Source organism: Musa acuminata, chromosome BXJ2-10 (assembly GCF_036884655.1).
Source record: "Musa acuminata AAA Group cultivar baxijiao chromosome BXJ2-10, Cavendish_Baxijiao_AAA, whole genome shotgun sequence".
NCBI lineage: Eukaryota > Viridiplantae > Streptophyta > Magnoliopsida > Zingiberales > Musaceae > Musa > Musa acuminata.
In genome coordinates, this window is record NC_088347.1 from 31,410,689 (window position 1) to 31,431,566 (window position 20,878).

At 40.3% G+C, this 20,878-nt stretch overlaps 3 protein-coding genes and 1 non-coding gene across 10 annotated transcripts; 1 reads left to right on the forward strand and 3 right to left on the reverse strand.

Annotated features, from left to right (window-relative positions):
• The first annotated feature begins 605 nt into the window (after window positions 1-605).
• Window positions 606-676, forward strand: TRNAG-GCC (transfer RNA glycine (anticodon GCC)). The gene has a single exon. It is a non-coding gene; the product is annotated as a tRNA-Gly (tRNA).
• Window positions 677-862: 186 nt separating this feature from the next.
• On the reverse strand, window positions 863-5,805 carry LOC135584597 (uncharacterized). 3 transcript variants are annotated; one of them, XM_065129542.1, is made up of 10 exons: window positions 5,712-5,805; window positions 5,398-5,459; window positions 4,351-4,470; window positions 4,129-4,228; window positions 3,839-3,919; window positions 3,172-3,221; window positions 2,845-2,995; window positions 2,617-2,673; window positions 1,306-1,427; window positions 863-1,238 (listed from the first exon to the last, which is right to left on the reverse strand). In XM_065129542.1, exons 1-10 carry the CDS (start codon window positions 5,724-5,726, stop codon window positions 1,031-1,033), a joined length of 966 nt encoding a protein of 321 aa, XP_064985614.1. In that variant the 5' UTR covers window positions 5,727-5,805; the 3' UTR covers window positions 863-1,030. The 3 variants fall into 3 exon arrangements, with proteins under 3 accessions (XP_064985614.1, XP_064985616.1, XP_064985615.1); XM_065129544.1 differs by lacking the exon at window positions 5,398-5,459 and having other exon boundaries at window positions 5,712-5,791; XM_065129543.1 differs by lacking the exon at window positions 3,172-3,221 and having other exon boundaries at window positions 5,398-5,601; window positions 5,712-5,790.
• A 640-nt stretch (window positions 5,806-6,445) lies between these two features.
• Window positions 6,446-18,074, reverse strand: LOC135625157 (type I inositol polyphosphate 5-phosphatase 1-like). Of its 5 annotated transcripts, none has more exons than XM_065129549.1 (12): window positions 17,935-18,074; window positions 11,333-11,541; window positions 11,124-11,232; window positions 10,936-10,998; window positions 9,891-9,978; window positions 9,650-9,754; window positions 8,524-9,343; window positions 8,137-8,324; window positions 7,693-7,801; window positions 7,467-7,609; window positions 6,950-7,194; window positions 6,446-6,847 (listed from the first exon to the last, which is right to left on the reverse strand). In XM_065129549.1, the coding sequence occupies exons 2-12, from the start codon at window positions 11,360-11,362 to the stop codon at window positions 6,639-6,641; spliced, it is 2,109 nt and encodes a 702-aa protein (XP_064985621.1). In that variant the 5' UTR covers window positions 11,363-11,541; window positions 17,935-18,074; the 3' UTR covers window positions 6,446-6,638. The 5 variants fall into 5 exon arrangements, with proteins under 5 accessions (XP_064985621.1, XP_064985622.1, XP_064985617.1 ...); XM_065129550.1 differs by lacking the exon at window positions 17,935-18,074 and adding an exon at window positions 12,209-12,362; XM_065129545.1 differs by lacking the exon at window positions 17,935-18,074 and having other exon boundaries at window positions 11,333-12,156.
• On the reverse strand, window positions 18,015-20,821 carry LOC135625159 (uncharacterized). The gene is made up of 2 exons (XM_065129553.1): window positions 20,000-20,821; window positions 18,015-18,702 (listed from the first exon to the last, which is right to left on the reverse strand). The coding sequence occupies exon 1, from the start codon at window positions 20,627-20,629 to the stop codon at window positions 20,012-20,014; it is 618 nt and encodes a 205-aa protein (XP_064985625.1). The 5' UTR covers window positions 20,630-20,821; the 3' UTR covers window positions 18,015-18,702; window positions 20,000-20,011.
• Between the last annotated feature and the right edge of the window lie 57 nt (window positions 20,822-20,878).

A 20,878-nucleotide genomic window follows, 5' to 3' on the forward strand; every position in this document is an offset into this window, starting at 1 on the left:
TGGTGGTTTTGTTTATTCCTTTAATATCATTCTTCTTCGTATCACTCTGCGGTGACCAGAACCCAAGCGATCGGAAGGAGTACGCATGTGCGGTGTTGCTACCGCATACGTTGCAGACGAGGAAAAGTCCCCAAAAAAATTATTTTGGCGGTGACCAGAACCAAAATGCCCTGAGGAAGTCAGACGGAGTGCAGGCACCTGTAGGTAGTGTTACCGCATCCAAGACAGATGAGAAAAGATCGGAAATTTTTTTTTTTTGGCGTCGATTGCGTCAAACTTGCCGTTTGTTTCTCTCACCAATCGGTGACCAGAATCTAAAGGACGTAACATGCACTTTTAATTATCACGCCCCGTACCACACAGAAAGATTCTGTTTCCTAGCGTCAGCTTTCCGATCTTTCACATCTCACACCACAACATCATTCTCCGGTGGAGTACTGCTTCGCGTCATCGGAGATCGACGGCCACAGAGGTCCCAAATCTCATCATCTGCAGGTGTCAATACTGTCCTTCGGAAGTTATGCTATAACTATGCCTCCTTATCGATTTAGAGGGGGTACCAAGATTTCTTGATCTATTAAATAGTTAAACCAATGCCAAAGAGAGCACCAGTGGTCTAGTGGTAGAATAGTACCCTGCCACGGTACAGACCCGGGTTCGATTCCCGGCTGGTGCATTCAATTTTCTATTTTGTGGTTTTTTGGTCACGCACAGGAGATCCTTCGTTGGCTCCGAATCGACGGGAAATCTCTTCTCGGTTGTCCAAACGTTTCGATGTTGTTTCCTTGTGCAAGTTGAATACCTATTTCCTTCTTCTTTATACCACCAGTAAGCATGCCATATATTTTATTTACACACAATATATCAAAGAAACACCAAGCTATACTTCATCCTAGTGACGAATTGTTCGGTCATAGATACAGCGAAGCCATAGCACCAGCAGTTGATAACTGGGACATCTTGTTCTGGTGATCAAGCCCAAACTATTTGAACATCTTGTTCTGGTGATGAAGCAAAAGAAATATACCAATCAGGGCAGTTTACACAAGGAACGGAGGCCGTCAACAATGCCGTGGATCGCGGCATGGGAACGGGCAGTGCCAGCAAAGAGTAGATGTTTCGGTGCTTCAGCACGATCGAAATAGAAGGCTCCAGATTTTAGTTTTTCCTTCGGCTGCAGAGCTAACCAAATCACCGTATCTGCTCCCTCATCTTTCGTCCTCAGCTTCCCTGATAACCTGGCATATCCAAGAATGTCGAGCAATTCATGCCAGCAGTGACTTGCAGTCACATTAGAACAATTACCTTTCTGAAAAGCCAGGCAAGCTTTGAGCTACGCCGGGTGTGTCGGCCCAGCCGGGATGCATCGAATAGAAGTCAATGCCTTTACCAGTGTAGGTTTCTGCCCACTTTTCGGTCAATGCCACCTAAAATCAGAAGAAATATAGTCAAAATTAAATAAACTTAAAGGGCAGAAGCTTCTGGCTGCTCCTCCCATTTTTCCTTGAGCAGCCTCAAATATAATCGACATCCCTCGTCCCACCAGTAATAAGATCTTATAATGTTTCATAGAGAACAAGAAAGGTGACCAATAAAGACTAAAATGCTCAACCATGAAAAGATCCTCCATCGCTATTGCTTGGTTATAAGACTATTGTTCACAAAAGCTGACAGCACTAGAATAGCAGAATTTCCTGAGAGATTGGTTGCATACTGCACCAAAAAATAAGGTTTCATGACCAAACTTAACCCCAACAGCATATAAATCGAGTTGCCATTAGCTTCAACGGGATGCTCCCGTGTTTATCAACTTAGCAGAATGCCAAATGGACAACAGCACTACTAGGAAACATTATGACTATACTAATTAAAATGTATTGTAGCACCAGCAATTCTGGAGGCTACAAGAGAAAATTGTCTTGAACAATTGTGCAGATCATCTAATAACAAAAAACAAATAACGTACTACTATAAAGATAAAATATAGATTGTCAGGGTTGCTATGTTACACAAATAAAAGGTAAACAAGTTCAGAGAAAAAATAGAGAAAAAGAATACAAGAAAATTAAAAAGATGCAGAGAGAAGATGTCAAATGGCAAGGCTCCTTATAATTATTAAATATTTTGTTCTCAAACTCAACTATCATTCCAAAGAGATGAAGAGAAAAACAAATTTGAGCTCTTTGAGGGGCTCTTTAATTTCAGAAACAAGGGCCATAACCAGCTCTTCCTCCCTATTCTAACTACTAACTTGATTTTAAAATAGCAAGAGCATGTTTCCTAATTAAGACTGTAGTTCTTTACTTATGACTCCAGATAAACTCTAATTTGACCTTTTAAGACAATTAAAGAAAACAAATTATTAAAGGACAAAATCGTAAGGAGTGTTTAAAGATGGAAAATGATTTCGATTCCAATATATACCAGGCCTCATTCCATCAAATAATTTGGTGAAACATTAAATTTTTTATCAACAAACAATGATTTTTCATAAATCTTCCTTAAGTCAAATTGGACAAGGCAAGTTGATGTAGCATTTCCTGAAACCCTGGTGCTCATTCTTAAAATCATGGATATATCCAAAGGAAATTTGGAGTCTGAACCATACATACTAACCTGCACTCTCTTGTTTCTAGCATATTGTAATGTTCCATCAAAATTGCTTTCGCTGAACTGCAGTCATGAAGTAAAAATAAGGTGCGAGATAACATGGTAACATCATTCAGAATCTGAAATAGCCATACAAGTAGTGACCCCGCAAGAATACAACTAAAATTTTGAACACATATTAATTCATCGGACTTTAACCTAAAATGTGTGAAGCATGAATTAGAACAAAGCTACCTGTAAATCTGGCGTCAAAGGTGTTGTATACATCCCACCCGAAGAAACTGTAATAACTCGAGCATCAGGTGCTGCTTTTTCCAACAATGGCATCATTAACTCTGTTAAGGCATAAGTCGCGGCTACATTAACAGCAAAGTTCAACTCCAATCTGATTCAGAATAGCATAGTTAAGCAAGTAGCAGTATCAAATGGATATATGTGAATTTTACAATTTTTTAAACTGATGAGATTCTAGGTCTATCAATGTTCGTATTGCTGTAAATTTGAACAATATCACTAGAGGGAAAATATCAAGAAGATATGATAACTACAACAAGGAATTACCCTTCTGGCGTAGTCACTCGATTCTGCTCTAATAAACCGGCATTGTTAACCTGGATAAACAGAATTGTTCAATAATGTACTTCCTCGTTTCTTTCTAATATTAAGAATCCATAAGAGAAGGTAATTCAACCAATCCCCTAATAAAAGAAAAAACTATGTTGTTACCACTACAAAACTAGACATTTTAAAAGGTTTATATTATATTATATTATATTATATTATATTATATTATATTATATATATATATATTTATTTATTTATTTATTTATATATATAATGTGTATCTGTATAAAAAGTTTTGTTTCTTCAAAATAATCATGTACACATCTACAAGAGATATGTACATGATTATCTTGAGAACAATAATTCAGGAACAAACCTGTGCAACAATGATTTAGTATGGAGCTACAGAATGGGCACATAAACACATATTTAAGTACAGACCATGGTCAAACATATCGCATCTATGATGAAAGAGTAATCGAGGGATTTTGTCATCTGAAGGTTTTCATTATTTGTTACTTTTATAAAGACCACTATAAACAAAGATTTGCAGTTCATTCCCTTCCCTTATGCACCCCTATGCAATAATCAGAATTTGTGTTTAAGATCATGGAATACTTAACAATCTTGCCAGGTAGTAATTATGTTAACTTATCATACTTACAAGGACATGAAGAGGCTTCTCCTGCACAGAAAATCTAGACACAAATGCCTGAACTTCGTTAATGGAAGAAAGATCACATATCTGCCAAAAGAAATGTAAACAGAATGGAGAAAGTGAGAAGGTGCAACAGCTGGTAAAAGGTTATCAGCATAGTAGGAGAAGAGAATCCATCAAAGGTTCTTATTCTTGTGTGCAAATAGATGACGCATCGACAAACTTTCCTATGTAGCCCAAGAAAAGATTGAGGAAAGCTAGATCAAGCAAAACACAAACTACATCAGACAGCATACCTCCAGATGTATGTTTGGGTTACCCGTGGACAACTGAATTTTAGAGAGTGCAGCCTCTCCCCTCTCCTTGCTACGACAGACCATATAGACGGTTGCACCTCTGCAAATAAACTTGACATGTCATAGCAACAAGCATTTGCTGAGGGTAAACAAATAGTATATTTAGTTAGGGAGTACATCGGTTCACCAAATAACTTTTTTAATCATAGAATAAGTCATTACCGAGAAGCCAGACCCTCGACGGTTGCATAACCAATGCCGGAATTAGCTCCCGTGACCATGCAACTTTTTCCCTCCATATGAACTTGCATATCTTCTTCTTTGAACTTTTTGGAATGCTCCCTGGTTACGTACAATCCAATATCAGCAGAAATCAGGTGAAATACACGAAACCCAGAGCAACTATCATTTGATAGAAATTCTCGACCTAAAATCCTAAAGGCACCATTGCCTGGTAACTTGTTAATCAGCACAGAGACATCATAAACAGCAAGTGAGAAACACTGATTCATGGAACCTTTTGCTCCTTCTGTTGCCAACTTCAACATGCTCCATCATTAATTCCTTTCCAGGGCCAAGCATATTCCTTTATGAAAATTGCTTTTGAAATGCTCTTGAAACCGCCAATTCAGGCATGGTTGTTTAAGAGCAACAGGTTTAGTCTCTTGCCAAATAAGATGATGATACTTAAGTCTATCTCGTCCACCTTACCAGCGTTGTTGGCGTCATTGCAAGTAGTCAGTATGCATCCAACATTATATTGTTGATGTACATGTCAGTCACAACACTAACATACTGATATAGAAGTCTATCTTGTCCACGTTTCCGGTGTCCTTAATATCATTGCAGATAATTAGTAGATATGGAATAAGCACCGTTCTCTTGAGGTTGCAGTCAATCAGTCACCTAACCTCACCCAAGAGAAGAACAGACTAGTCATAGAGATAGCGGGTGTTTTTTTTTTTTTTTTTCTTTTTTTTTCTTTTTCTTTTTTTTTTCTGGTCACAAAAAATGCATCTCGACTAACTTCTAGAACCACAATGTCTAGTTTTTCTTTTTGACTGCATGAGATGGACATGTGTGGTCTCACCTCCATTTTCCTTGCTTGAGGAAGAACTTACCGGTTTCCTAATAGAAAAGTAGCTTCACGAGACACGAAAAGGGCTTATCAAAATTTCGGGAAAATGGGGCGGAGGCCCATCTCGACATGAACAGACGTAACCATAGAATCGAGCAAAAGAGAGGGCGGGCGTGCGAGAAGGGGATTACAGGAAGCCGGATTTGGTGAACTGCGTGAAGCCGTACAAGCCGAAAGCCGCCGTCCTCCATGCCTAAGATCCACAAGGAAAACAAGCTTCTTTAGTTCCGATTCCGAGAAAATCAGTTCCCGCATCCGAAATCTTATTTAGCTTCGAGAAAAAGGCCCTCGCAATTTGCTGCCGATTTCTTTCCCCCCACATCGAAGATCATCATCTTTGGTTTCAAGAAACGCACCCGTAAGGAAGGTTCAAGATTCTGGTTGGCCACCACATCGGAATAGCAACAACAATAGCAAACAGGTAAGGGATGAGACGAGAGCGTACCTTCTGAAGAAACATCTTCGACTTGTGCAGCTTAATTGACTCTTTCGACTGAGATCTGCCGCGGAAGCCTGTCTTATGTATCCGACGACCGACGGAGGTAAAATATATAATAATAATAATAATAATAATAATAATAATAATAATAATAATAAAATGCTTTAAACTATTTACGAGAAGAAAAACATATGATGGATAACATTGGTCGGTGATTGTAAGTGTTTGCCGATGTAGAAATCGCGTTGTTTGTCGATGTAAGTGTTTAGTATCTCAAATTTTATATTTTTAATATATATATTAAAATTCTTATATTTTACGAAAGAGAAATACCATATGTGTTATTATATGAAAAAATAACATTAAAATGAGATTAAAAAATTTATATTATTATTCTTATGTAACTTATGTGAATTCTTTAGCAACTATCCTAAGTCAGACTTATGAGGAGGTAAGATCATAAAAGATCCTTCTTAAACGTTTTCTTTTTCAATAATAAAAAACTATAATGACAAAAAGAAAAAGATGAAGTAATTGAATACAACTATCTCATTTTATCTCATAATAATAAAAAATTCTCTCTCCTAAATTTTCATTTAAATGAAAAAAAATAATATTATAAAAATTATCTTTTTAATCCTATTTTAATGTATTTTTTATACGTGACAATAAATACGATATTTTTATCGATAGAACATAGTCAACAACAACGCAAGAAGAAACATGATTAAAGATTGAGATGTTCGAAATAACTAATTACATGAAATAATCTATAACCAAACCGATCTCATTCACGTAGAACATCAAAGTCGCATCACAAACCTAACAACGATCCCTCGTTCGACCAACAACAAGGTGAAGAAAAAGAAAAATCATTTAACTTCGGTAAGGAGTTACATCACACACCATACGACAGATACCACATATATCTATTTATAGCAGCGCGCGCACGCGCACCGTAGGGGTCGACGACGGCCGAGAAGAGCCAAAGAAGCCGCACGTCGCTGAAACTCGCCGGTCTACCGCAGCCATCCGGAGATATCCTGCGACAAGTCCAGTCGGTAATACGGTTTGCACAGGTGAGACGGATGCATCCGTTTCGATTGTCTCGTTGACTTTCGAAACGAAAACTAAGTGGGTAGCTGTTCATGTCGCCGGCAACTTTTGTTATTAGCAACTCAAAATCTTTGATTTTTGACACACATCATTCGGAAAGTCGATGCGTTTTGGGTTTCTGAACTTACATGGGAACAGGAAACTTACATCTCCGAGGCCCATCTCCAGGGTGAAGTCCACATCCGGCATGGTCCCTCCATCTTCCACCTCCGCGTCTGTCAAGGTTAACGCCTTCTGAAGTTTTCTATGACAGAATACCTCGACCTCGGCCATGAAAACGGCGGTGACAGGACGATGATCGGAAAGCTTCAGCTCGGCTCTTTTGTAGTCCAGAAGCCTCACACCCTTTCCAAACGACAGGATGCGATCGCACCTGAGGAGGACAACCCGCGTTATCGTTCTTCGATTTCATCGCCAGGAGTCACACGAAAGGAAATCCGAAAATGCGCGCTTGAATCTTTCAAGCGCAGACATCGAAAAAGCACGGCGAGGAGGGAGGAAAGCAAGCAGGGAATTTGAAGGAGGATGGGAGAAAGAAAACAAATGAGTTACGTATTTTTGATCCACGAGTGAGAAACCAAAGCCGAATCAACGAAGACGCAAAAGGTACACATTTTCTGATCGGTGAGAAGCGTCAGCTCATACCACGCGGGATTTCTCCTCCCCCCCTTCTGGTCATCTCCCACATAGTTTGTCGAGTTGAACGCATACTTGTAGGTGGGAGGAAAGTTCATGACACCCTCTGACCAACCATCAAAGGCACGTCCTTTCTTGAGCTCCCGTTTTAGCTGCCACACAATAGCAGAAGGGTTATCGTCCAACTTATAACGGTAACAAATACAACGCGCAGGACAATCAAGGATGATGCTACCTGGTCTCTCTCTGCCAGCAGAGTCCAATTTCTGCCGGCGATGAGTTCATGTGTCTTTTCCGGTGACAAATCTATGCGGTAGTTTAGATCGCCAAGCCAGAAAATTCTTCTGCAAAAACAAACAACGATTAACAGAAACAAACATGAAACAAATTTGCAGAAACAGCTAAGCTAATCACAAAATATTATGTCTGTAATGTCTCTCTTCTCTTCCACAATGCATCTGATATGCTGAATAAAATTCATCTTGCTCCTGAAGAAATCATCAGTCATAGTAGACAATCATCATAATAGCTTTCCTTGTCAGACTTCAGTTATCCTTGGAAATGGCACAAGCACAGATATGTAATTGAAGAGGCAGAAATCAGGGCTAGTGCTGCTACAATAACACCAGAAGAGAAGATACTACTAGCTAGTCTTTGGGTGATTGGAGTGTCCACTCACTCATGATCATGGATTGTTTTCGGCAATCCTGCACCGCCGGCAACCGTACTAAACTGGGTTCTGCGATGAATTTCTTGCACATCTGAATTTCTTCGAAGTTCATCCCCGCTTTTTTCGCCCGAAGATAGGTGGCTACACACGAAGCAAAATGGGGTCTGATATATGGACATGCTGACCGATATCGAACCCTGGAGCAAATTCAAAGTCATCGAAATATATATAGTATGCCACGATATACGATCATCAAAAGATTGTTGCAGTCTCAATTCACATGATTTCTGAAAATAAATCCATCCGTGTACAGAGTATCAACCAATGTATTGAATGCAAGAACAACCATCGGCAGTGAGCTAGAAATTCGTCAACACAACATTAACGTAGGCTTACCGTAATGACAAAAGACCAACTTACTTTGTTGCCGATATAACCCATGACACCCACACCGACGGTAGATACCTTCAAGTTTTGGATGTGGTTTCTCACACTGCGGCGAACCCATATCGAAAGGTAAATTCCAACCATTTGTTTACTTATTATCCTCACAAAAGCCAGCCTTTTCTTTTTTAAGCCAATAACATTCAGGTCAAGATCAGGAACCAGGCCAACCTCCGATGAATCCTTGAGCTTACTGTGCACAGGCTTGAATGAATTGTAAGTTCTGAAAGACCTAATCGACCTAAAGGAAGTTGAATTACTTAAAGCATGCTTGGCTAACAAGTCTAGTGGCTGTTCTGGCCAAATCAACCCAATCCTCTCTGAAGTGCTGAGGGTCCTCAGTAGCTTCTTTTCCTGAATTGTTGTGGCTGCTGAGTTCACATCGTAATCAAATGAAGTAAAATGATTCAACCTTTGAAGTCTCTTTAAGGCGGGTGGCATATTCTGATCGAGATCCTGTGGTATGTTTGATTCACCATGATCAAGATAAGAAGCCACGGGACCTTTCGAATCAACTGAACTTGTGGAAATTTCATCGTCATCATCGGTGTCACTATTAGTCTCAGAGAATAGTTCATCGACGGTGAAGTGAACATCTTCTGATGGTTTGAACCTGGACGGAGAGGGAGGATCGCTGTAACATTTATACTTTGGCTTTATGGGTTGAATCCTATTTAGTGTCTTACGAATGAGATGTTCCCATTTTGCAACCGGCCCGCTGTCCTCGGCGCCGAAGATATTACCTGCATTCAAGGGAACGATCTCCTGGATACTGCAGGAGAAAGCTCACATGTAATCAGAACTACAGACGGGGAAAATTCATTGAAGAACTAGAGATGGAGGAAACCTCAAAACAGATAACGAAGATACACAAAAAAGGATTATCGAGACAGAACAACAAGAATGAAGCTGAGCTAATGAAATTTACTTGGTGTTCGATTGACGGAGAAATTTTCAAACAGAATTTTCAGATCATGCTGATGAAATCCAAGCAAAACTACATGCAATCTATGCAGAATTTTCAAACAGTTGAGATCATGCAGATAGAATACTGGAACAGTTTGCAGGAATCCATTACCCAAGTGCATAGATATCAGCAGGCTCCTCCGTGTCCAGCCACTCTGCTATGTCTAGATCCTCTGGTGGATGTTGTCCTCCGACATTCCAAGTCCCGACGCAGACCCTAAAGAGCCAAAGCACAAATATCTCATAGGACGATGCAATGCTACTCTTCTCAAAAACAAAAAATTAAATAGTAAATTCAGTGTTTTACTTGAGAGCATGATTAGGTTACAAGAAAACAAAAGAGGTGGACATGCCTGAGTTCCTTGGTGTTTATATACTGTGACCGGAAGGTCTCTGAATTCCTCCTCCTCAGCTTGTATGGGAAGCTCTCTAGGTTGTCATCTGCACAGGGAGACATCTGAGTCACCAAAGAAAGAAGAGTAAACATTTGAGCTGATAGACAGCCGAAATACTTGTCCTCATCCCATGTGATATTAAACAGAATTCAGCTGATGCATATATAATGTTTACTCAATAAAGGTTCGGTTTTTAGAAGATCTTTCTTGCATATTTACAAGTCATGCATTGTTGCATACAAAAGTTCCTATTAATCCTATTCTATTATGCACTCTCCTCTTCTTCTTTCTGTTTTGAGTATCATCAACCGCAAAGATAAGCTTGGTTGGTCTGGGTCAAGAACAATTTAATAGGTAAGAATACTCAGCAACAATGAACAAAGAATCCTGTCATCTCACCGTGACACCACTAATACAATTGCAACCAAATTGCTGATTTCGTAAAGAATTGAGGGTGGTAGATTTTGCAGGTCCACCACCGGAAGGGCATCATGGTGTGATTGGAGACGATTACGGGATTCTATTCTCCATAAAAGGAGGCAGACGGCAATGTCAAATGGTATAGGAAGACGGATGGTCCTGAGATCGTCGCCTTCACAGGAAGGCGGCCGTCACCTAAGTCCACAGACAGGGCACGCCGTTCCCATCTCACAAAAAGGAGACCAAAGAAAAGAAACACGTCGAGAGTGGGGCTCATGAGCTCCTTCCTGAGAAGGAGAAGGGTAGCTCCGTGTGTTCCCCGTCTCAGCCGAGACAGGGAAGCCTCACAGCTTGGACATGGTCGGTGCCAAGACAATGAGAAAGAAAAGGCGTCAGCGGCCTTGCCCAACTTGGTACAGTTGGCGGTGCAAGACCTCCGCAACCCCCCTCCTCTTCTCCTCTTGGAGATGCATCCTCTGTGATGTTGTTTTCCCTTGGCGAAGATTCAAGAAACCACAAGTATGCACTACTGGGGTAGCGTTGCTATGTACCAAGAAATGCTTTCCAGCATGGCACCACGTACCGTTTGTCTTGGCCTGAAGCCTTCTGGCTCTCCTCTCCTCGTTCCCCTCGCAACCACAGTTCTCTGCCAAGAAAAGAACCACCCGCTCGTAAAAAATCATCACCTTAGCAAAAGGGGAACACGACATATAGCTGCTGAAGCAGTAACGGTAGAAGAAGAAACCAATCTTGAGGGGGGGGGTCCTCCACCTTCATCCTCTTCAAGATCGCTTTCGTTGCCGCCCTCGTCGGCGCTGAACTCGGAGTCGTTGGCTCTGATGTTGAGCCATTTCTTGAGAACTATCTTGGGCCAGAAAACCTGCACGACTCGAAGCAGCAGCAGCAGCTAGAAACACAAAGCCAACGCAAGCCAAAGAAACAGGTAATCGAGAAACCCAAGCATGGGATGGGATGATGACCTCTCCGGGCTTTTTCGGCGTCTGACTCATATCTTCCGGACTCCCCTGGGCTGGCCGCTTCACCACTCTCTCCTCCTCCCTTTCTGTGTAAAGGAATCGGTGCCAGTCGAGGAACAATGAAAGCGCTATAGCTTTATCAAGCAACAACGAGGAAGCAGGCGAGCGAGAAAAGGCGGCACCCTTTGCTGCGGCGTCGTTGTTGTGACTAACTGTTAATTGTATCGGTGTAAGCTCGGTCTCAAAATGTTTTAACTCTATATATAAGTCTAACTCGAAGTCGCCGTCGATGCATAGGCATATGCCTACGGTGGTGCGTATGGCTCTCTGGCGAGTCGGCACATTACACATGTAGGCCGTGTAGATTCCAATACTGATATAGGTCAACGAAGAAGAACAAAAAAAACTCCTACGGCTCATTCATCTCAGCTACATGCTTTGTTTTGATTGGAAGCGGCGGTAGAGAAACCGATCTGCTTGCTAGAAAACGCCAAACCCAACGCTCAAGGTCTTATTCGTCTCACCAACCTGCCGGCGTTGGCGGTGGCGATAGAGAAACCGATCCTTGTGCCAGTAATTGGCTACATGGTTATGGCAAATTTTACATGAAGACAACATGATACAAACGAGAACCCATCTTTCATGCATAGTCACGCGCAATTACTAATACTAAAAGCATCATTCACGTGGCCGCGGTTCAAGAATACACGGAACTCGAGAGGCGTTGTTGCGACAGGGCCAGAATTTGCAAGTCGTGGTGGGGACGGTAACATGAGAGGAACTTTGTTACTGCAACACGCTTGGCTTTCGGAGATGAGAAAGTGCAGACTAGCTCAGTTTGAGAACCATAGAGAGAGAATTGGGAAGGGGGTCGGTCACCTTTGGAGCCCCGACGTCGGTGCCGGTCGTTGTCGGTGTGGCAACTTTTCCCCCTCTCTTCTACACCGTGCCAATTAGACGCGACGGTCCATGGAACCTAATACCCCAACTGTCTCGGTGGGAACCAAGTTGTCTTGGGTCATACGAAGAAGAGGCAGTGAGGAGGGGGGGAGGGGAGCTTAGACGATGGATGATGGCCCTGTGCGTGTCTCAGGTTGGCGATGGATGATGAATTCCCTATTCTAAACTACTCCACTGCACATAAAAGTAAGCATCGACACATTCAGTTCGCTTTAACCTTGAGTACGCGTCCACCACCTTCATCTCCACTCCGAGTAATGGATGGATGGGGCTGAATTCGGTGGCGAGATGTTCTCAGAAATTATCACACGTCACCATCGTGGCATGCTCCATCATGGTAATCCACCACCTAGTGAACAGAGTTATTGATTCTAGATATGGCCCCAATACGAATTGATGATTCCACACGCACCCAAGACGTGAAAAGCCCATGTCATGATTACTATCAGCCCATCTACTCAAGTGGCTATAAGCGTCCGAGAGACTCTCTCTCTCTCTCTCCTTTCGCTTCTCCTCTATTTGGCATCGAACCTGATTCATGTCGAGGTTCTCTCTGTCCTCAAGACCTCACCTTTCACCTTACTTTTGATCCTCTCCCTTCCTCTTAGAGCGGCTTACCGTGCAACTCCGTTCTAGTTCGGCAAGTCCCATGTAGTTCTATATCGAAAAAATCAAGCTTATTATCTTCTATTATAATTATAAATAAGGATATGGACTTTGAAAACAAATACAACATAAGAAAAATCTAATTGTTTGTTTTGGTTTTACTTACTATTCAGGCCACACTTAGTTAAAATAGTTTGAACTATTTTATGGCCTAGGAATATTTTTCTAAGGCATTTGTAATTGTTCCTTTTATAGTAGTGATTTGCTTCTCCTTCGTCCGTATGATGGTTAATTATCAATCACGTAAATCTCTCTGACGAGGTTTTACGGGAGGTAGCTACGAAGACTACGACTAAGAACATATAAGACAAACTTAAAGCCTTGTATATGAAGAGGATAGTGGATAATCGTCTTTATTTGAAGCATAGTTTGTATATGCTTCGGATGATTGAAGGTATATCTATACTCTTATATCTTGATAAATTTGATTTTTAGTTATGGATTTGGAGAATATATATGTAAAAATTGATAACGAGGATAAGGCCCTATTACTTTTGTGTTCTCTTCCCCAATCCTTTAAGTATTTCCATGATACTATGATTTATGTAAAAGAAATAATTTTGTATTAGGAAATTAAATCTACACTAAAATCTAAGGAGCAGATAGACAGGGATATCACTGGGAAAAATAGAGGGAATCAGACTGAGGGTCTAGTTGTTAGGGGTAGAACAGATAAAAGAAAATTTGACAATAGTAGATCTAAATCTAAACATAGAAATTTGGAGTGCAGATATTGTCATAAAATGAGGCACATTAAGGCTGATTGCTTTAAATTAAAAAAAATTAAAGAAAAAGAAAATAATTATTGAGAAATCTAATGAGTCCGTTGAAACTAGTGTAGCAGCTGATGAGAATGATGTAAATATTTTCTTTGTTATTGATGACAGGATGAGGTCTAAAAATAATTGGATTTTAGATTCAGGTTGTTCTTATCACATGTGTCCTAATAGAGATTTGTTTTCCACATATGAATTTGTAATGGTGGAATTATTTTTATGGGCAATAATGCCACGTGTGATGTTGTTGGTAGAGGCACAATTTGAATTAAAATGCGTGATGGTATTGTGAGGACGCTCATTAATGTTAGGCATGCTCCGGATTTAAAAAAGAATCTTATCTCTTTAGGCACTCTAGAGGCTCTTGGGTGTAAATACACAACTGAAGTTTCTATAAGTGCTCTTGTTGTTATGAAAGCTTATAGGTCTTATAGCTTGTATATTTTACAGGGAACTACTATCACAAGCAGGGTTGCAGTCTCGTCATTATCATTGTCTGATTCTGACATCACCAAATTATGGCATATGCGTTTGGGTCATATGAGCGAAAAATGTTTGAGCATATTGAACAAAAGGGGTCTTCTTTGCGGACAGAGTACTGAGCCATTGGATTTTTGTGAACACTGCATTTTTGGAAAGCAGAAAAGAGTCAGCTTCAATTCTCCAGTAGTTCACAAAACGAAAGGTACTCTTAACTATATTCATTCAAACATTTGGGGTCCAGCTAATGTTCAGTCTAAGGGTGATGCTAGGTATATGTTGACTTTCATTGACGATTATTCCAGAAAAGTTTGGGTTTATTTTCTGAAGCATAAAAATGATGTTTTTCTAACCTTTAAACAATGGAAGGCTTTGATTGAGAAGCAAACAGGTAAACAAATTAAGCGACTTCGAACAGATAATGACATGAAATTTTGTAAAGGTGACTTTGATGAATTATGCAAAAATGAAGGAATTGTTTGGCATCGCACTGTTAGGATGACGCCTCAGCAAAATGGTGTGGTCGAACATATGAACAGAATACTCTTGGAGAGTGCAAGGTGTATGATCTCAAATGTATGGTTGACAAAAGACTTTTTGGCAGAGGCGATTAATATGGTCTGTTACGTTGTCAACTACGTTCCTTCTGCATAACTTAATTTTAAAACTCTAAAGGAAGTTTGGTCAGGTACTCATACTAATTATTCTGATTTAAAAAATTTTGGGTGTCCAGCATACATGTAAATTAAGGAAAATTAGAACCTCGAGCTAAAAAGTGTATTTTCCTTAGGTATATTTCTGGGGTAAAAGGATATAGATTATAGTGTTTTGATCCCAAATCCCCAAAATTTGCAATAAGTAGAGATGTTACTTTTGATGAATTATCTATGTTATCTTCCAAAGATGAATCTACTAGTTGTACAAATGATAGTGCGCAGAAGCAGATGGAGCTTGAGATTGGTAGTTCTGATTATTTTCAGTCGAACTTTTCTACTCAAAGAATGTCAATAGATGGTCCCGAGTCTACTTATGAAGATGATCTAAAGGAAGAGCAATATTTCATAGCCAAGATAGACCACGGAGATATATTCGACCACCACAAAGATATGCAAATTTGGTTGCATATGCTTTGTTTGTTGTATAAGAAATAAGTAAAGTTGGTGAGCCTACTACCTACTCAGATGTAGTTTCTTGTGATAATTCCACTAAGTGGTTGATTGCGATGATTGAAGAAATAGAATCTCTCCATCAGAATAGAACTTGGGATCTTGTGAAGCCGCCTTCGGGTAAGAAAATTGTTGGATGCAAATGAGTCTTCAAAAGGAAGGAAGGTATTCTAGGGGTTGAAGATGCAAGGTACAAAGCACGATTGGTTGCAAAGGGTTATAATCAGGTACATGGTGTTGATTTTAATGACGTATTTTCACCTATTGTTAAACATAGCTCTATCCGTGTTTTGCTTGCTTTAGTTGCCATGTATGATTTGGAATTGGAGCAACTTGATATCAACACAGCTTTATTACATTGTGAACTTGAAGAACAAATTTACATGGAGCAACCTCATAGATTTGAAGTTGACGGTAAGGAAGACCATGTTTGCTTATTAAAGAAATCCTTATACGGATTGAAGTAGTCTCCAAGACAGTGGTATAAGAGGTTTGATTCTTTTATGTTAGGTCATGGTTACATAAGGAGCATATATGATAGCTATGTCTACTTCTAAAAATTAACTGATGGCTCTTTTGTGTATTTGTTGCTTTATGTTGATGAATTGCAGTTGAGAATTTGTCAGAAATTCACACTTTGAAAATGCAGCTGAGTAATGAATTTGAAATGAAAGATTTGGGAGCAGCTAAGAAAATTATTGGCATGGAGATCAAAAGAGAACGAGTTAGAAAATTATTTCTGACGTAGAAAAATTACCTCGAGAAAGTCTTGGAGAGGTTTGGCATGAAAAACGCTAAGCCAGTGAGTACTCCTCTTACTAGCCATTTTCGGCTATCTACTGCTCAGTCACCATAGTCAGTTGAAGAGGAAAAATATATGGTACAAGTTTTATATTCCAGAGCCATCGATAGTATTATGTATGTAATGGTTTGTACTCGTCCGGATATTTCACAAGCAGTCAGTGTGGTCAGCAGATATATATATATCTCACCTGGGTAAAACACATTGGTAGGCTATGAAATGGATTCTCAAATACTTGCAAGGGACATCAGATGCTTGTTTGGAGTTTGAAAAAAATCGTGACACTTTGGTTGGTTTCGTTAACTCTGATTATGCTACTGATCTTGATAAACGAAGATCTTTGACAAGCTATGTTTTTTGTATTGGCAGTTGTGCAGTTAGTTGGAAAACTTCCTTACAACCTATCGTGACTTTATCTACTATAGAGGCAAAATATATGACAGTGATAGAGGTGATCAAAGAAGTTTTATGGTTAAGAGGTTTGTTCAATGAATTATGTCTGCATCAAGGTGTTACTACAATTTATTGTGATAGTTAAAGTGCTATTCATTTGACTAAAGACCAGATGTATTATGAGAGGACGAAACACATCGATGTGAAGTTTCATTTTATTCAGGATATCATTGCTGAAGGAAAGGTTCTTGTTTAGAAAATTTATACGAAGGAAAATTCAACTCATATGTTTATGAAGCCTCTTCCGGTTTACAAGTTCAAACAGTGCTTGAACTTGGTTGATGTTCATTATTGGTGATTGCCGTTGAGGCTTTTGTGAAGAAGGTGGAGTAAGTTTTGTTAATTGTCAACATTGTGACATGCCAAGATGGAGATTTATTAGTTTAGTAAATCCTACATAGTCCCACATCGGGAAAATCAGGCTTATTATCTTCTATTGCAACTATAAATAAGGGTTTAGGATTTGAAGGTAGATGTACCACAAGAAAAACCTAATTGTTTGCTTTGGATTTACTTATTATTAAATTCATACTTAGTTAAAATAGTTTCAGCTTATAGTTTAAATTTTTCTTATTTAATAGTCTTAGATGTTTTACGACCTAGGAATATTTTTCTAAAATATTTATAATTATTCTTTTTATAATAAGTGATTTGCTTTTTTTTCATATGTAGATATAAGTTAATTGACCAAACTACATAAATTTGATTTCCTTATTTATTTTTTTTATTATCTTTATTAGATGATCAAATTATCCATGGATAAATTTCTTACGGCTCACTCTAACATCATATTATTTAAACATTTATATATCTTATCTTCATGTTGTGTGTTTTAGATATGCTTATTGGTTTACAATTTTCAATAGAATTTATATATTGATTATATCAATGAAAATATCTTAAATTTTTATTTGGTTTAAGAATTTCAACGATGACTTGCCGCACTAGGAATCGTAAATCTACACACGCATCCCCTCCCTCTCTCTCTCTCTCGCTCTCGCTCCATGCATATAAAGAGTAAATAGAAGAGACAGCCAGCGACTTCTTTGGCTGACAACTATCAGAAATCACCCTATTTGGACTAAAATCTACCTTTTTCTCAACATAAGATTTTGATATAATTAATCATCCTGACAACACCTTGAAATGACGCCGGAGCTCAAAGTAGCAGTAGAAAAGTAACACCCAAAAATTGATCCATTAGATAAAAGCGAGAAACTACTGAAATAGCAATTCCGATAACTCGGTAAGATGAGCAAAACGAGAGAGAGAGAGAGAGAGAGAGAGAAGCAAAGAATGCACCTTTTTTGTTTCTCTCTTATTGCTTGCTTTTCTTTTCCTCTTTTCCACCTCAACCCCAAAGCATGACTCTGCCTCCTCTATTTCTATACCCGCCGATACCTGGAGGAACCCGTCGATCACATCTTTCGCACCGAGGCGCGCGTCAAAATTCACGAATCAGTAACCTTTGATGGCGATCATGACCGGTTGTCGATGTTCCGGTGAAGTGGAACTCTCATCGATACTTGAGGTCTCGTGGACCCTGTGAGCGAGGGCTACATCCAAGGGATCCTAGACATCAGAGGTATGGAACACATCACATCACGATGTGATGGATCAGGCAAGCCAAGCCAAGCCCACCTCGGATTCTTCGTCTTTCTTCGGTCACGTTTGAACCCAAGCGAATGCATCCAAGTTAGGGTAAAAGAAACCAATACCTTCGACGGTAAAAGAAAATGGAGACGAAGGTAATATTTTAACCGCAAATAAATTATATAAAAAAAACTACTAACTGCTACCATCATAATATAAAAGCTGAAGGTGGCACTAGCAGTCCTAAAACACGCAACTCATCACTCGTTAAGACAAATTTATTTTTTTTTCTTTTACGCTTATCCCTGACGTGAATTCTATTTACGTCAAATCTGGAAGCAGACGCTTTGGCCGTGTGGGGGCGTGCGCATCCGGCAGCACATCGAGGAGGTGACGCCTCCGATGACACCATTCGCAGCCGACACCACACAGTCGGCCTGGATTGTTGTTGCTTATTCAAGATGTTAACTGGCAGATCTGCCACAGCCACAGGAAAAAAAGTGGATATTATATATATATATATATATATATATATATATATATATATATATATATATCAATAAAAGCATTATGATTAATATCCGACGTTATATGTAAACGCATTGGTTCAAATGAGACATTAATGTCCCGAGCATGTGGTTGGCCAGTCATTTTCTACCGTCGATTGGATGGACAAACTTCAATTGCATCGTTGACGACAAGATTTGAAGTTTGAAAAGTCGGCGTAAACGATGAATTATTGCGAAAGCGTTTGCCGTGAAAACCTCAAAACATTTATCTTGTATGTCCCTATCAGAATCAATTCCGACAACGTAACCTTACCCCATTCACACGTTCTGCTCCCATCCAAGTTCAATTTGATACCTCCGAGAATACTAGTGTTAACTTGAAATTTTCATATCAGCAATCAGATACCTACAGAGCTAAGTTCCGTCGACCATGGTGAACACAACAAATTTGGAAGCAGGGAAAACACTCAATACATATGATGAGGTATCTTGACCCAACTTTACGAACCAAAATCAAAGGATGCATAGACAATAAGCTATGTCGACCGAACTTTACGAACCAACATCAAAGGACGCATAGACACTAACCCAACATAAAGGCGATAGTTTCAGGCTCTACGCTGTTCTTGATTATGTTTATATGCTCTTTTCACCTTTTGATCGATGCAGTAAGGGTGGTCTAACAACCAATTCTTGGAATCAGGTTCGGTCGAGTGACAACGAGCACAATAAAGAAGGGAAAATCTTCCGTATTTGCTTTATTGAAAACAAAATAGTGGTCGAGTGACAACAAGCACTTGATTAGAGCAGGGAAAGCATCCACGACCAAAGGAGACTACGGATCCCTAATATCAGGCAGAGTTTGGAAGGGTGATGGATCATATCACGCAAACACGCGATTGGATTCTGATGTGTAGACTACTGTCAACATGGACTCTGATGTATAGACTACTGTCCGGTAACATTCTGTCAAACAGATTCAGAGCATGTAATCCCAAAGGTTACTTCTTGATGATATAATGATCTCGAAGAGGATAAGAGACAACATACATCCCTAAAAGTCCTCACAGGCAATAAATGTAGTCACAGTGCATATAGATCAAACAAAACTAGTGACCATAGGAAGAGCAGGAACAACAAAAATCAAAGCAGATATATAAGATATCAATAATTATAATGAAGGAACTACAAGTACCCTAGCATCTGGAAGATAAAACACCAAAGATAGCACGTGGATGACGGATCAGTAGGGCAGCGAAGCGTACCACCGATTGAGGTCAGCGAGGAACCGCCGAGGTTGACCGGAGGAAATCATCGATGCGGCGGGCGCCGGGAGGAAGCGGCTTCTCATCGGCTGATCTGGCCTTGGAAGCGCCCGACGCTGGTTTCGAAGCCGGCGGAGGAGGCTTGGGGAGGCAATCTAGGAGGAACTGGGAGGTGGGCCGGTGGGCGCGGGCGGCGGAGCGGACGTGGTCGAGCTTGATGATTCGGCGTTTCTTCTTGAGGGCCTCGATGCGTGCACCGGCGGTGAGAGATGCGAGGAAGAGGTCCGCGGAAAGGGAAATGAGGAGGAGGGCCTCCGAGGTAACCTTGCTGATCTCTCGATCCAGCTTCACGATCTTCTTCACCCTCCCCATCGGAAACGACGGACCCAGAACTCCAGACTCCTCGTCGTCGTCTTCTTCTTCTTCACCTCCTCCTCGTCGTTCCCCATGTTCTTGTTCTTGTCGCCGCTCACGATCGTCGCGCGTAGCTTCCATCGTTGGGGTTTCGACGGGATGACTGACGGCCCCAACCAAATAACTTTGGAATGGTAGGGAACAGATCAAAAAATTAGGTGGGAATTTTCCCGCCAAAAGTAGGAACAACATTAAAGGACCGTTGGCCCGGGCCATCGACCAATTGGGCCAACCCGTTGACCTGCCGTCAAAAGCAACCGGGTATTCAACGGTACAGGATCATTGCTGTTGGGGTCAACATAAAGGCCGACAGCATCAGCATTTCTTGGGAACAAAATTTAACATAAATCCGAGCACAACGTGATTTAAAAAAAATATTCGAAACGAAAAATATAGAGAGTCAAACTTCCAACAACCTCTTAGCCCACCTTGCTTCTATGGAACACAAGATTTCTAATCAGTAGC

Bases quoted from the DNA above. Each gene is read 5' to 3' on its own strand.
- LOC135584597 (XM_065129542.1), bottom strand. The intron at 4,471-5,397 runs GTAATCCCCTTC...GTACGTAACCAG, and splicing joins TTCACCAAATCCGGCTTCCT to GGAGCATTCCAAAAAGTTCA. The intron at 2,996-3,171 runs GTAATTCCTTGT...ATTCTGAATCAG, and splicing joins CGAGTGACTACGCCAGAAGG to ATTGGAGTTGAACTTTGCTG.
- LOC135625157 (XM_065129545.1), bottom strand. From the start codon at position 11,749: ATGAGCCGTAGGAGTTTTTTTTGTTCTTCTTCGTTGACCTATATCAGT. The intron at 10,999-11,123 runs GTGGAGGACCCC...TTTTCTTGGCAG, and splicing joins CGATCTTGAAGAGGATGAAG to AGAACTGTGGTTGCGAGGGG. The intron at 6,848-6,949 runs GTAAGTTCAGAA...CGACATGAACAG, and splicing joins TGTAAGTTTCCTGTTCCCAT to CTACCCACTTAGTTTTCGTT.
- LOC135625159 (XM_065129553.1), bottom strand. From the start codon at position 20,629: ATGGCCCGGGCCAACGGTCCTTTAATGTTGTTCCTACTTTTGGCGGGA.